Source organism: Caretta caretta, chromosome 2, assembly GCF_965140235.1.
Source record: "Caretta caretta isolate rCarCar2 chromosome 2, rCarCar1.hap1, whole genome shotgun sequence".
In the NCBI taxonomy this organism is placed as follows: domain Eukaryota; kingdom Metazoa; phylum Chordata; order Testudines; family Cheloniidae; genus Caretta; species Caretta caretta.
In genome coordinates, this window is record NC_134207.1 from 110,336,600 (window position 1) to 110,351,108 (window position 14,509).

Here is a 14,509-nt window from a genome sequence, read left to right on the forward strand (position 1 = left end):
TGCTGACAGAGGGGTTCTCATTTCAGCACAGGTAATCCACCTCCCCGACAGGCTGTCTACACTGGGGTTTAACTGGATAGGTTTAACTGGATTTTTCACACCCCTGAGCGATGTTATACCGACATAATTTCATATTGTAGACCAGACCCAAGTAAACTCACTCAAGTTATCCCAAATTCCATGAAGGTTCAGACCAGAGTTGTCCGAACAGTGAGAAGTCAGACACTTAATTTACAATCAACTTGAAGATCAAACTTTCACAGACAATCTATAGATGAATATCTGTAGGCTATAATGTATGAAGTTATTGAAAATAAATTGAAATTATGAACCTGCTTGGAACAGAAGCTTATTGACAACTGAAAACTGGATGTCTCTTTAGCTCAGTTGTGGCAAATGGCAAAAGGTAGGCAAGAACTGCCTATATATTTAAAACAGCAAAAATTATTATTTTTTTGCCATGTGCTTAACAGTCCTTCAGCAACAGCACAATAAAAACTAGCTAGACAGCCCTCATTTAGTTAGGCTATTCTGCTCTCTGTTGAGCTAACTGTTGGAGTCGTGGGTGAGGAATGGTTGGGACAGATGCAAACACCTGCATGCTTCTCTTGATTGAGATTCCAAAAAGACAGCTTCTTAGAATTAAGGATTCAAAGACAATTTTTAGAAAACAATCTGGATTCTGAGGAAAGAACACTTCCTATACGTTATAAGGCAGACTGACTTCCATTTAAACTTCTAACCTTGCTCTGTAGCCAAACACTTAAAACACCAAAGCACTCTAGTTTGAAAAGTAACTACTTAAGAATATGATCTGTGTGTATTTCCTGCTGACTACAGTGACAAAGTTCTCAGTGCTTCTGTTGCCTCTGAAAAGCCAACAGCTCTGAAGCAGTGAGCTGGATTCTAGTCTGACTGGGGCACCAACACAATTAACTAAGTTTTATGGGTTGCACAAGTGTAAATGAAAGTAGTTACTGGTAATGTGAGTCAAAATCCAATTTGGTTTTTTTTTCATGTCAAATTGTTTTGCACTATTTACTAGTTACGATTTACAGGACTTAAGCACATGCTTAACTTTTGACTTTTCCTTTTGAGAAATTCCCAAGTTCTTATTTTTTGCAGTATCATTTGATGCTAAACAGTGTTGTGGAGTTCTATGCTTGCCTCAGTAACTTTCAGAGGAAGTTTCTAGGGCTGGCAGTTAAACAGACTCTGATCCTGTAGACTTAAATACGTTTAACTTGTGTAAATAAAGCAAACATGTCTAGTTTATGTATCCTGTATCTTCTATTTATCAGTTGATTTTGACTTCATCAAATATGTTGTAGTTTGTCTATTTTTAAAGCATCATAACTGAGCCAGTTGTGTGCATTCATTAATGTAGTTCACTTCTACTAGTAAAAATTCACCCATGTGTAATAGTTAGAGGCCATGCAGTCATACTTCTGCCTGACTGAAGGGATGCTAAGTTGCAGTATTGTGGGCAAGGATGGAAACTAAAACTAGATTGTTTATAGAATACCATGGTTTGCTTGTTCAGTTTTAATCAGACTCTCAAGGGTTCTGTTGTAGGGCAAATGGTGCCTAGGGTATTCTAGAAATCAGATGACATAGCAGTCAGTTATTGGTGCTCCGCTAAAATAAACTGACTAAAGTTTTGGGATGATAAAACTGACAAAATAAAAGGAAGGTAAGTAGAACATTGTGGAAGGGATAAGAGTTGGCATTCTGTTAGTAGTGGATTGCTTTCTAGGTGCACCTCTGCTTATTTTTGGCAGACTGGAGCAATTATGCGTACTTCTGGTTTTGTCTTAAAGGATAGTCGCTACTTATAGGAAAAACAGAATCTGCTTTGGAATAGTTATTGATGGGACACTATTGTATTAAGTGTAATTCTACTCTAAAATTATTTAAAATGGCACCTTTTAATTCCAGTGTCTATCATTTATTGTGAACTGATCCCATATGTCACACTTTCTAACTGCCATACCTACAAATGTAATCAGGACTCTTTCCTTCTGGTGATTCGTCACCAATAAAATATTTTGTACACCAAATTAGATCCTCAGTTACACCCATACAATCTTGTTTAAGACTAATGGGGTTGTGCAGGTATGGGGGGTTGAAACTTGGCTGGCAAAAGCTTTATTACTTATGATGCTATGTGAGCACGAAAAAATGTAACTTTCATAATTTTCCAAGGTGGAATGAGTCCTGGGTATGTTTGTAGGATTGGCGGTTAGAAAATGCATCTTGCTTCATGGATAAATTCAGGTTACAATAATCATTGAACCCTCTGCCATTGTAGTCCCTTTTCAGAGTAGAATTTCACTTTAACCAGGCCTATGAAGATACCTACCTCCTGGGGGAAAAATGCTCTCTAATAACATCAGACATAATTATGAATGGAGATACTTAGTACAATCACCCATAAGGCTAGAAAAAGTTCCAGCTGTTTGTTAAAACAGTCAAGAATTTGATTGTCTTGGTTTGAGCTCCAGAGTTTATGCAAAATTAAAATCTAATCTTGAAGAGTCCAGATTTTAACTTCACAGTACCTATGCATTTTCCTCACTACCATCCACTATAGTACACAGCTATAAATAGCCAGTATTTCACATCTGAATGTAATAATTCAGTTTGCAATGACATGTTTCTCACACCCATGTAGCATATTGGTGGGGATTGAGAGCTGTTGTGCTAGAAGTCAGGATTCAATCCATTCTTTTCTCTCCTACAGCAACCTAAGAAAGCATCTAAAAAAGAAAAACCTAAACAGAAGATGCCTTCTAAAAACAAGAAAGCTGTGAAAAGTGCTAATGTCAAGAAAGCAGATAGCAGCACTACAAAGAAGAATCAGAACAGTTCAAAAAAAGGTAAAGGTTTTAGTCTTGTTTTCACTGTGTTGCTTAATTTAGAAGATGAGTCTTAACCTTAACTGTGCAGCAAAACATTGCATACTTTTTATTGCTTCTCTGATGTAGAAATCACAAGTTTGTTTTGCTAATTTATATTTGAAATAGCAGGATGAGACCCCCTCTCTGCTGGGGGGCCTTGGCAAGATCTTTAACAGGACCTGTAGAGTGATTTAACAGAATTTTATAACCTGGTCTGCAGCCATACTTCAGCCTGATTGATGGGAGAAGCTGAATTGCAGTATTCTGGGTTAGGGCAGAAATTAATACTAGATAGTTTTAAACACTTGGTATTTTATAAACAAAATCAGCAAAACATGATCTGTCAGATTGTCAAGGAATAATGTGGGACAGGGTGGGACATAATTGTCCTGTGTTCTTTTCTGGAGGAAGGAAGCAGCAGGGAGATGTCAAACATTTGAATTCTAATAAAGTAAATCTTCCAGATTTAGAAAGTGAGTCTGAGGATAGTTCAGATGATGAACCTTTAATTAAAAAGTTGAAGAAACCACCTACAGATGAAGATCTTAAGGAAACTGTCAAGAAGTTATTGGCCAATGCAAATTTGGAGGAAGTCACAATGAAACAGATTTGCAAAGAGGTATGTATAAAAATTCTACAGCTTTTGTTTAAAGTTTTGTTTAAAAACTAACTTCGATATTCCTAATTTTGTTTTGTAAATTGTAAATGTGTGAAAATGTAAATATTTCATATACTAATTATACTCAAAGAAATGTGTGAATGTCTAAAGCTGTACCACTTAAGGCTTTGATCTTGAACTAGGCTGCATTGAATCTTGTCAGCACTTTGCTGGAAAGCCTCAGGGTGCTAGAGGTTAACAGAGGGTTAACACTTCCCCTCAGCCTCCTCTACCCCACACATCTACCTGGCTGTTTTGTGAATTTAGTCCTCATTTGCTTTTTGTCAAAATGCATAAAATAAAACACATTTGAGTCAAAGTATTTTTTGACTTGCCCAAAATTTTGTTTTCAGCTGGACCTGAAACTAAACTTTTTTTAAATTTTTCAGAATTGCCAGCAAGTCAAAAAATCCATTATTTGCCAGTTTAGTGATCATCTCTCTCCCATTTCCCCCCTACCTCCCCCCCCAATTTGGCTACTGATAGTGGTAAAACAGTATCTGTTTTTAAAAACAGTACTGTCATTGATTGATTTAAAGGACCCAAAACTGTACTTACTGTGGACCTGGTCTTTGTTCTTTTAGTCTCTTTCATACTTACGGGGAATGCAGCTGCCGGTCTAGAGTAGTGGTTCTCAACATGTGGTCCGTGAAAGCCTTAAACTGAAAAGATTTCAGTGCGCTCTCGCTGTGTGTGTGTGTGTGTGTAAAAAAACACTTCATGGGGTCCACATCTCTATTTAAAATTTCTTAGGGGTCCACAAATGAGAAAAGGTTGAGAACCACTGGTCCAGAGGATACAACACACCCACTGGTAAACAGCATGAATTGCTTGACTCCAGGGTATTCTGTCACCCACATGTTGTGCTTTATTAATGTGAAAACTGTAACTCCTGTTGTCATTAAAAATAACTGCTACACAAACTTTCAAAAACTGAGTTTAGGCAAAATGAGGGAAATAAAAGGTTTGACACTTCAAATGACATTGTACAACTTACATTTGGATTCTACAACTCCAGCTCCTCTGCACTAAAATCATGAAGTTAATGTTCTGAAAACTAAAAGTAACAGACTTCTCACTCAACTAGCTCTTTTTTATTGCTTGCTTTAGGTATATGAAAATTATCCCAGTTATGACTTGTCTGAAAGAAAAGATTTCATCAAAAAGACAGTTAAAGAGGTAAACTTATCTGAAAAAGTAAATGGTATATTTTTAAACATCAGAGGTTGGGACACTATATAATACTAAGTATCAGAGGGGTAGCCATGTTAGTCTGGATCTGTAAAAGCCGCAAAGAGTCCTGTGGCACTTTATAGACTAACAGACGTATTGGAGCATAAGCTTTCGTGGGTGAATACCCACTTCGTCGGACGAATGTAGTGGAAATTTCCAGAGGCAGGTATAAATATGCAAGCAAGAATCAGGCTAGGGATAATGAGGTTAGTTCAATCAGGGAGGATGAGGACCTTTTCTAGCAGTTGAGGTGTGAACACCAGGGGAGGAGAAACTGCTTTTGTAGTTGGCTAGCCATTCACAGTCTTCGTTTAATCCTGAGTTGATGGTGTCAAATTCGCAAATGAACTGAAGCTCAGCAATTTCTCTTTGAAGTCTGGTCCTGAAGTTTTTTTGCTGCAGGATGGCTACCTTTCAATCTGCTATTGTGTGTCCAGGGAGGTTGAAGTGTTCTCCTACAGGATTTTGCATATTGCCATTCCTAATATCTGATTTGTGTCCATTTATCCTTTTACATAGGGACTGTCCAGTTTGGACAATGTACATAGCAGAGGGGCATTGCTGGCACATGATGGCGTCTATTACATTGGTGGACGTGCAGGTGAATGAATCAGTGATGATGTGACTGATCTGGTTAGGTCCTGTGATGGTGTCGCTGGTGTAGATATGTGTGGGCAGAGTTGGCATCGAGGTTTGTTGCATGGATTGGTTCCTGAGTTAGTTACTCTGCTGTGGTGTGTAGTTGCTGGTGAGAATATGCTTCAGGTTGTCTGTGGACAAGGATTGGCCTGACTCCTAAGGCCTGTGAAAGTGAGGGATCGCTGTCCAGGATGGGTTGTAGATCAGTGATGATGTGTTGGAGAGGTTTTAGCTGAGGACTGTATGTGATGGCCAGTGGAGTTCTATTGGTTCTTTCTTGGGCTTGTCTTGCAGCAGGAGGCTTCTGGGTACACGTCTGGCTCTGTTGATCTGTTTCCTTATTTCCTCGTATGGGTATCATAGTTTTGAGAGTGCTTGGTGAAGATCTTGTAGGTGTTGGTCTCTGTCTGAAGGGTTGGAGCAAATATGGTTGTACTAGTACTAGTTTCAGAAAGCTTGGTTTTTTTGTATGGGAAGTGACCACAAACGTTTTTCAGGCCAACCTTGATTCAGGAGCTGGATCTTTGCCCTATGTGCTCTTCATCTAAAAGCTGATAGGTTTTTTTTCTTAACATTAGTCAAACCTGAATGCCACTCACATGTGGGTTCAGTAATTTTTTTATCTTTAGGAAATATGAGTTACTATTCAGGAAGAACTAAAATAGTAAAGCTACCATGGCCTCTATTAATCTAACTAGCATAATTAATGCACAGCTTTGAAAGAGCCAAATCATGGCCTAGGCTACACAGCAATTTAGGGATGCAAAGCACTGGCTACTTGCATCACAGGTAATAGCACAGGTAATACAGCGGGGAGGGATAGCTCAGTATTGAGCTTTGGCCTGCTAAACCCAGGGTTGTGAGTTCAATCCTTGAGGGGGCCATTTAGGGATATGGGGCAAAAATTGGGGATTGGTCCTGCTTTGAGCAGGAGGTTGGACTAGATGACCTCCTGAGGTCCCTTCCAACCCTGATATTCTATGATTCTATGAGGAGAGAACACAAGCTGAGCTGCTCTGTTCCCTCTTCATGCAGCTGTGTGGGAGTGGGGAGAGAGCAGGCAGAGCCTTGGCTCAGCACATATCTCCAGTCACACACCTGGTTGGGAGAGTTATGATGCTGCCTTGAAGAGAGTACACTGCATCTGATGTAGACCCCATACTCCCTCCCTGCAGCAGTAGGGGAAACAGGAAGGAAACTGACTCCGTGAATTGCAATCTTGCTTTCTTTAGCTGCTACAGCAACATGCCACCCTTAATGTAGAGCTCATGATCCAGTCTGTAGCTAGTAATGCTTAAGAATAATTTCAAGTGAATTCATTTTGCTACTCCCTAAAATAAAAAAGGGATGATGTAAGGGAACCAGTACTTGTTAGTCAGACTGCAGAAAAATTGTAAGTGAATGTCTCTATTTTACTTCAAACCCTCTAATAAAAAATAATGCATACACCTCAAATGTTGTGTATGCCAGCTAAAACACAGTGGAATATTCTAACATGAGATGGTACTGAACAATTTGATTTGTGGTGGTACTCCCATGTAAATGGGATGGTTGAGAGAAGAGCATAATCATTTCTTAACTAGCATTTTTGTACCTGTTCTTGAACAGCCTTTATCTTAATGTTAGACTGGTATGGAATTGATTAAGGCTAAAGGAGAAACTGTCTCATTTCAGTTGATTTCATGATCTAATTTGACTGGAGGAAATGAAAACTGCTGACTTATGTTCCCATGGATTTGAAGATGATAGACACCAGCAAAAAGAATGTTTGATATATTATGTTTAGTCAGCGCTGATTCTGCGGACCGAGTATCAGTGTAAATTGCTTTGTGTACCTTTTTAATAATTGCATTTGATGCAGGTTTTAGTTAACTTGCTTACTTTTTTTTGCATGGCAATAAATGTTCCCTTTTTATAGTTTTGTACATTTTGAATTGCTTTGTAGTAGTAGATTCATTAAGACATCATAGCTTTTAATGTGCTTTAATACCTTGCATAATTTTTTTTAAGACTCAAGTAGGATAAAAGTTTGTGTTCGCATACATACATGCAGAAATTGTCTGGAATATTGCAGTATTGGGTTATAGAAATATTTGAATGCATATTCTGAAGATCAGTCATGCTAGTGTTTATATTCTGATTTACATGCTATAAATTCAGAATGCTCAATCTACATTACTGTCTTGCATGTGTATGCACTGAGAACCATCAAAGTATGGTAACTAATTGGCAGATATTATTTTTGTACTTTTAAAGACTGTATATAAAGTTATTGCAGATTTGTTGTGCAAATCAGTTTTTTAAATCTCTAGTTATCTTAGGACTTATGTCAGTGTTCAGCAGTGATGCTGGGATGAAAAGTGGGAAGCTCCATAAAAGTTTATACAAAAGAGTTGAAGTTTTACTGTTTGTCCAATCTTGCCTTGTAAGGAAGATTCGCCTGTAATTTTATACTTAAGCTTTTCAGTGTTTAACTTTATATAAAAGGCTACAGCTGTATTTGTTCCAATGGCTTGACCTAATACATTAATAAAGTTCAAAGTGAAGGCTATAGGGGGAAAAGTAATTGACTTGATAATGCTTATTTGGGTGTTGGACTCTGTGGCCAAAACTTTCAGAAGTGGGTGCCTAAAGTGATGAACACCTGGCAGGCTTAACAACTGAAAATCATGCCCCAAATCTAGGAGCCCAAGCAGGATAGTACTTAATCATTTACTTAAGTGCTATTCTGAATAGGAATAGTTTTCTAAATTCAAGCATAAATATGGTTTATGGTACTCTAGAATCACATCTCAAACTTTGGCCAACTGCTTTTGGTTCAAAGTGGAAATTTTCATGTAAGTTGTTTTTGCCCACCATATTATACCTTTGTGCTATTATAGAAAGTCACTTATAATTTATGTAAAATACTAACACAGGCCAAACAAAAAGTGTTGCTATCAATGCTATGAAAAACAAATCCTCTAATGACTCCAGTATTCAAGAGCAAAACATTTTTAAAATTTTAGTATTCTGTGTTTGCAAAATTAGGAGTCAGATTATTTAAATTCTGAAAATGTTCAGCCAGTCAGGATGTTAATTAACCTTTACCTTTTTATGATTTCTTTGCATGTAATCCTTTCTTTAAAAAGGCTGAATGTTTCAGTTTTGTACTCAATAAATGTCTTTCAGAAAAACAAATCAATTTTGATATTCACTTACCTGTACAGTAAAACTCTACAGCCACAGATGTGCACTTAATCATCTAGAGAAAACTCTGGAAAAGGTTTCTGTGCTTTAGAGGTGTGATCTGTGCCATAACATGTCCTGCCATCAAAATATGACTACAACAAATGACCGACCCCTTGTGCAATTGCTTTGAACAATCTTATCAACTTTAACAAAGGCATTTAAACAATTTCAAAATCCTGGTAAAGCAGTAAGTTACTTGTCACTGAATCTTGTTTTGTCCTTGGGTAGTACTACAATAGGTTATTTTTAAATTGTACTTCTAAAGCTTCTGTAAATAACACTCATGGCCAAGTCACCACCTTATTTGAATGAGGTGGACAAGATCAAAGTTACTGAATTTCTTCTCAAATGCTTTTCCTCATGTAGGAAAATGCTAATGAAAGCTAGAGTGCATAAGTGTTGACACTATGATCTAACTCCTACCCCACTGGTTCTCAACCAAGGGTATGGTCTAGGGGTGAAGCTTGTGTGTAGAGTATCATCTCTTGTCCCCACCACAGTCAGTGCTTGGTGAAATGTTGTGTGATCCTTTGAAAGACGCTGGATCCATTATTGTACAGATAATAGAATCAGGACTTGCAATTCAGAGATAGTTATAGAACAGCAACTATAAGATTCTACCTCTAGATATTAGTCAAGCATGTTGTCATGTTGCTCAGTATGTGCTTAGCATCAATTTCAAAAACAATGTGCAACATCCAGTGGACACTTTCCAGTTTTATTCTGCTGCCATAACAGTCACACAGAAGAGTTGAAGTGTAACAGATCATGCTCTGCCTTCAGACATTTTGGTCATATTTTAAACAAATTTACTTAAAGCCATTCTCCCGTTGTTTATTTACAGGGAATAAACTGTACACAAGTTAGAAAAACTGGCATGCTTAATTAAATGACATAATTATTAGTCCCCAAGAACTTCTCCAGTGCTTTAAGTTGGGCCAATTCTGAGGCTCTTAACTTTTTAAAAGTCTTAAATAAGTATAAACAAAATGGAATAGTCTCATTTTATGCTTGTTTCTCCACATATGAAGTGTAGCACAAAACAGTTTAAATGCCTGCTTAGTCCATAATAAATGTCTTATTACTTTGGTAAACAGTTTAAAATTTACCATATGCTCTGCATTTATTATCCCCCATTCTTGCCTTTTTAATGAGGCCTTAATTCAGCAAAGCATTTAAACATGTGCCCACTGTTAAGAATGTATATAAATTCCAATGCAGTTGTCAACAGGACTTGGGTCTATGCTTAAAGTTCAGCATGTACAGAAATGCTTTGCTGAAGAGGGATAGACTGTTGAATTGGGATCTAAGACACTAAGGATTAACTGTTTCCATGTTATTACGAAGCTGATTGGAGCTTTGACCAAAGCCTGTAGATGTGGGCTGTAAACAGAATGTATATTCTGAGCTTGTACCAATGATTCTTTTATTTAACTCTGTTTCTAAGCTTCTTTCCTATTAAAATTTTGGTATCTTATCTAGTACATTGAGAGAGGCAGGGAGTTCTTCCTTTCACTTTTGCCCACTATGGACACTTTTCATTTCCTATTGAAATCTCTCTCACTTCCATTATAAATTGGTCTATAAAACATGGAATAATCAAAGTAGCAATGATTTAGCAAAATTTAAACCTTGATTACCATTTCTTCTACAAGCAAAGGATTTCAAGCCTTGCTCTCTAACCTTTAAGCCACTTACAATTTAGTACTTGAAGTATTTCAGAACTAGAGATATTAGCATTCTTTAGAGCAAAAAAAATTAGGAACACTTACACTTTCAGTCACATCCTCAGTTCAGTTTTAAAAAGCAGAATATTTAGCTGAAAAACAGATCTAGTTACATATAAACATCTTCAACCTTGTAAATTAAAGATTAAATAAAAATATTTAACATATCTGAACATCACATCTACTCTAGAAAACAAATTAGGTATCGAAGAAGAGTAAATTGTTTTTTCTTCAGCAGGCTTCTTTTCTAAAGGTAACCTTTCTGGAGTTAAGCACTGTAACTCAAGAAGACTTGCTTTGTCACACACACACAGCATTCTAGAGACTAAGAAAAATAATTAAGTGCTTATTTTCCTTCCAGAATCACACAGAACTCTGCAGTAACATCACAGGAGGAAAAAAGTGTTTTGGTTTTTTTTTTTAATTTAAAACATTTTCCATTTACCCTGTTCTATGGGATGTTAAGGCAGGTGTGGATGCTGTGTGTTTTATTTCTTGCTGCCTTCCCCTGTGGGAAGAACTTAAGTATCTACTTATCTTTTACTGAATTACTCCAGAATCATTTTTTATAATACCTTCAAATAATAAACTAAATCAAAGTGCAAGCCACCTTATTTCAGCCCTTCATAAAAAGCATATTTTACCTCATTCATCTTCACCTATTTTAAATACAAAAGCTGAATGAGTCACTAATAACTTACACTCCCCCTTTATCCCCAATTAAGCTCTCATAATTATGTGTGTAAGTGATTCACCTACTCAGCTCAAATGAATTTGGAAGTTCACTTTCAAAGGAAAAACATCTAAACCCATACAATTTTTTTGTGCTACCCTACTTGCATGATCAACACTGAGCAAACCTAAACTTACTCTTATCATAAAGATTATTCCTTTACAACTCTGAATATGCAGCACAGAGAACATTTCAGAGACATTTTTACTGTAACAAAAGCTTTTTTCCTTTTGAAAAATCCTTTAGCTTCAATAACCCTTTGATGATTGCACTATAAACTGTTCCAGCAGTTTTTATTTAAAAGGAACACATTTGAGATGCCAAAGCCTGACTGGTGGACAGTAAATACACTGAAAAAATGTCAGAAGAGGTTATTAGGAGTAGGGTGGGGTAGATGTAACTGATTTTGTTCTCTCTTACAACCATCTCCATTGGCATTCCATGATTTGGCTTGTTTGTTCAAGTACTACTCTGATCATGATCAACCTGAGAACAAAATGAATTTAGGAGCTCCACCACTAAATAATCCACCATGCTCTAATACTGTATAGAAATCAATTGCTCTGTTATTCTGAACTTCTTCAATGCAGGTGGTTTACAACAATAGTGTGGGCTGAACCATATAGAAAAAGGCCTCACACAGCAGGCTCTGGTAGTAGACCTGTGTGCACCACAGTAGCAAGAGACTCCAATGTCAGTGCTGACATGTTAATATCATCTTTGTTGGAAAAATGACATTAAGAAAAACTATGACTTCATGTAGCACCAGGGTTTGAAAGAAAAGGAAAGTTAAAGATGAAGATTTTATCTTCAGATACCATATACTGTTTTAAGTACCACTTGGGGGAATGATAGCAAAGGGGAAATTGAAGAAAGTCTTACCCACAGAAAACAATTAAAAAATATATAGACACAAATGTCAGTATTCAAAATGCTGCTATTTTGCTTGCTTCTCGAACGCCACTCAAGTAGGCTCCTGTAACGGTCTGTGGAAAGTGCCTGTTTGTGGCCTATAATAAAATAAAAATTGCATAATTTCTGAAACAGCTATAGAAGAACAAAAATAAAATTCTGCTCCAAAACAAAGTTCTGTGTAGTGCAAGAGTGTTTGACATATGCTTTTACACAGGTATTTTCAAACTATTAAATGCTCTCAAATTTTAAAAATAGCTTGTTAAAAAGATGAACCAAAGAAAAGCCTTTTAAAAAAAAGGCAACAGGTATTGAATTTAGCAAAAAGGTAAACTCTGAAGTCATATCCATTAAAGCGAAGAAATTGGACTCTTGGCAGAGGTAGTCATTTTTGCTAGTTTGGACATTACTTCAGAGAGGTTGTTTGTACAGTTTTGTATATCAATACACAATAGTATCAATGGTATGAGTTTGTAACAGCTGCATTAGTGACCAATGGAGAAATAGTCAGTCAATTATGCAGTTCATCTGAAGTGCGGTGGGCAATTATGAGTCTCAATCTATAATATGAACATGCGTTTTGTCTTTATAAAATCAGCAATTGACCATATGTATCCAGATACAATTATGCAAAACATAACTACGATAAAGGGCATGCCTGGAGAGTCGTTTTTGAAGAACTACAATTTATCATTATTAACTACTTGAGACATTCCTCCATACATAGGCAGGGGCTTGTCTTTTAAAGAGCTTATTGCTCTTCTGTCTTCCATAGGGCAAGATGATAGTTACTGTACATCCCTAATGGAAAAACATGTCCACAGGGACTGAAGTCAGTTATATAAGTTATATCCACACCAGCGTAACAATTTTCCATTTTGCATCTTGTTTTGGGTATACATTTTGGTGCAGATTTTCAAAACTAGAGGCTCTGGCTCATATGGCTAAGCAGATTAAAACTACACACACTTCTGCAAAGAGAAGTTCAAATCACAATTACATCGAAAGCGTAAGTGGATTTTGTGGCCTCATCCTACTCTGCATTTATCCACTTCACAAAGCCACCCTTCAATTTGGTACAACTGGCAGTGCCAGTGCAAAACAAGCTAGGAAGTGCTGTACGTCAGAATCAAGGTGCATTGGCAAAGGGGATATTTACAAAATGTCTGTCCACTCTATATCTTTCTCTACCCAGCACTTAATCTCTTTTTTACAACAAATAAAAACTAAATTCTTGAACCAATTTTAGAATAATAATGAAGACATTTACCTCGCCAGCAAAGAAGATTGTTCCTTGAATGTCTTCAGCTATAACATCATAAGCCTCACCACTGCCACCTGTCTTTACAAAACTATATGCCATCTGGATCCAGGGATCTTTGTTCCATCGTGTAACAAAGTACTTTACTGGGTCTGGAACTTCCTGAATTATCAAGGAAATAAGTTATGCAGTATAATGGAGAGAGTTTATAGGAACCTCCAGTGAAGAATTATATTTGTTAAAATGCTTAACCTAATGTTTGAAATATTCAGGGTATACTCATGCAGCTTTGAACTTAGGAAATTTGAGAGTCTGCATAATACAAGGGTTGTAATGCTGCATACAGCTATATTTGGAGAAGAAACTCTTCTTCCCCCAGACGATATGCTTTGTATATTCTTCTGAACAGGTACAAGAAGCATCAGTTTACTAGTGATAACCTCAGGGTCAACATTACTATGCACAAAACTTTCTGCAACCAAAGATCAACTTTGTGAAATAATGCTGAGATTTCTACAATAGTGGGGTACATCTTAGAAAGGACTCCTGGTGCAGCTTGTCTTTATAAACTGTAGTAACTGGTCCACCATGAAAGAAGTTTTACAGATAAGTTCTTCTGGTTGTATAAGATGGGGAGAAAACAATCAGACTGGCATGGAGACCAAATATTAATTTGCCACCTGTAAGTTCTTGAGAGGTCAGAATAGCAAGTAGGTGAACTTTTAATATGAATATAATTTGTTATAACAGCTGCTCACTCAAGTATATTTTCTGAGGAACAACTGAAAACTCAGGATTTCTTTAAGTGAATCACTTAAAAGTTAGCTATCAGTGTTATTTCTGTTGAGGCCATTAGCCTCATCCTTGCTGGTGTCTGCCAGCTTCATTAAAATCTCTCCCATCTAAGGGGTGGGGGGCTGGAAGTAAGCATGGACTCTGTATGCACCAACTATAAGGAAGGGCTCACACAAAGCATTAGAGCCACCAATGTACATCATGCATTACACAACACCTGAACTGAGTGACTAATTCAGACTAGAAAGCTCCAAACAAGATCCAAATTTCAAAATAATACAAATATGACAAAACAGTGGCAACATTTGTTTTACTCAAAGTTTACTCAACTCAAAGAATCCAGAGGTCAGTTTAGCCACTACTGGCTTGGCTACACTTGCGAGTTACAGCGCAATAAAGACTCCCTGGGCACACTAGCTC

General features: G+C 37.1%; 2 protein-coding genes and 1 long non-coding RNA gene across 8 annotated transcripts in view; 1 reads left to right on the forward strand and 2 right to left on the reverse strand.

The window, feature by feature from the left end:
- DEK (DEK proto-oncogene) overlaps positions 1 to 8,610 on the forward strand; it is a 33,505-nt gene extending 24,895 nt beyond the window's left edge. For 3 of the 6 annotated variants that reach the window (XM_048839961.2, XM_048839959.2, XM_048839960.2), the window contains 3 exons: positions 2,744 to 2,879; positions 3,365 to 3,519; positions 4,312 to 4,605. In XM_048839961.2, the coding sequence (XP_048695918.1) occupies positions 2,744 to 2,879; positions 3,365 to 3,519; positions 4,312 to 4,590 (570 nt within the window). In that variant the 3' untranslated portion in view covers positions 4,591 to 4,605. Of the gene's footprint in view, positions 1 to 2,743; positions 2,880 to 3,364; positions 3,520 to 4,311; positions 4,606 to 4,668; positions 4,738 to 7,104 lie in introns of those variants that run through there. The other 3 variants (XM_075125362.1, XM_048839965.2, XM_048839967.2) reach the window with 2 other exon arrangements.
- LOC142071067 (uncharacterized) lies at positions 4,404 to 7,109 on the reverse strand. Its single transcript, XR_012667018.1, has 2 exons — positions 6,529 to 7,109; positions 4,404 to 5,837 (listed from the first exon to the last, which is right to left on the reverse strand). It is a non-coding gene; the product is annotated as an uncharacterized LOC142071067 (long non-coding RNA).
- Positions 8,611 to 9,358: 748 nt separating the features above from the next.
- The window catches only part of KDM1B (lysine demethylase 1B), a 40,353-nt gene continuing 35,202 nt past the window's right edge, over positions 9,359 to 14,509 (reverse strand). The window contains exons 21-22 of the mRNA XM_048839957.2: positions 13,304 to 13,456; positions 9,359 to 12,131 (exon numbers count right to left, since the gene is read on the reverse strand). Of these exons, the coding sequence (XP_048695914.2) occupies positions 12,048 to 12,131; positions 13,304 to 13,456 (237 nt within the window). The 3' untranslated portion in view covers positions 9,359 to 12,047. The remainder of the gene's footprint in view (positions 12,132 to 13,303; positions 13,457 to 14,509) is intronic.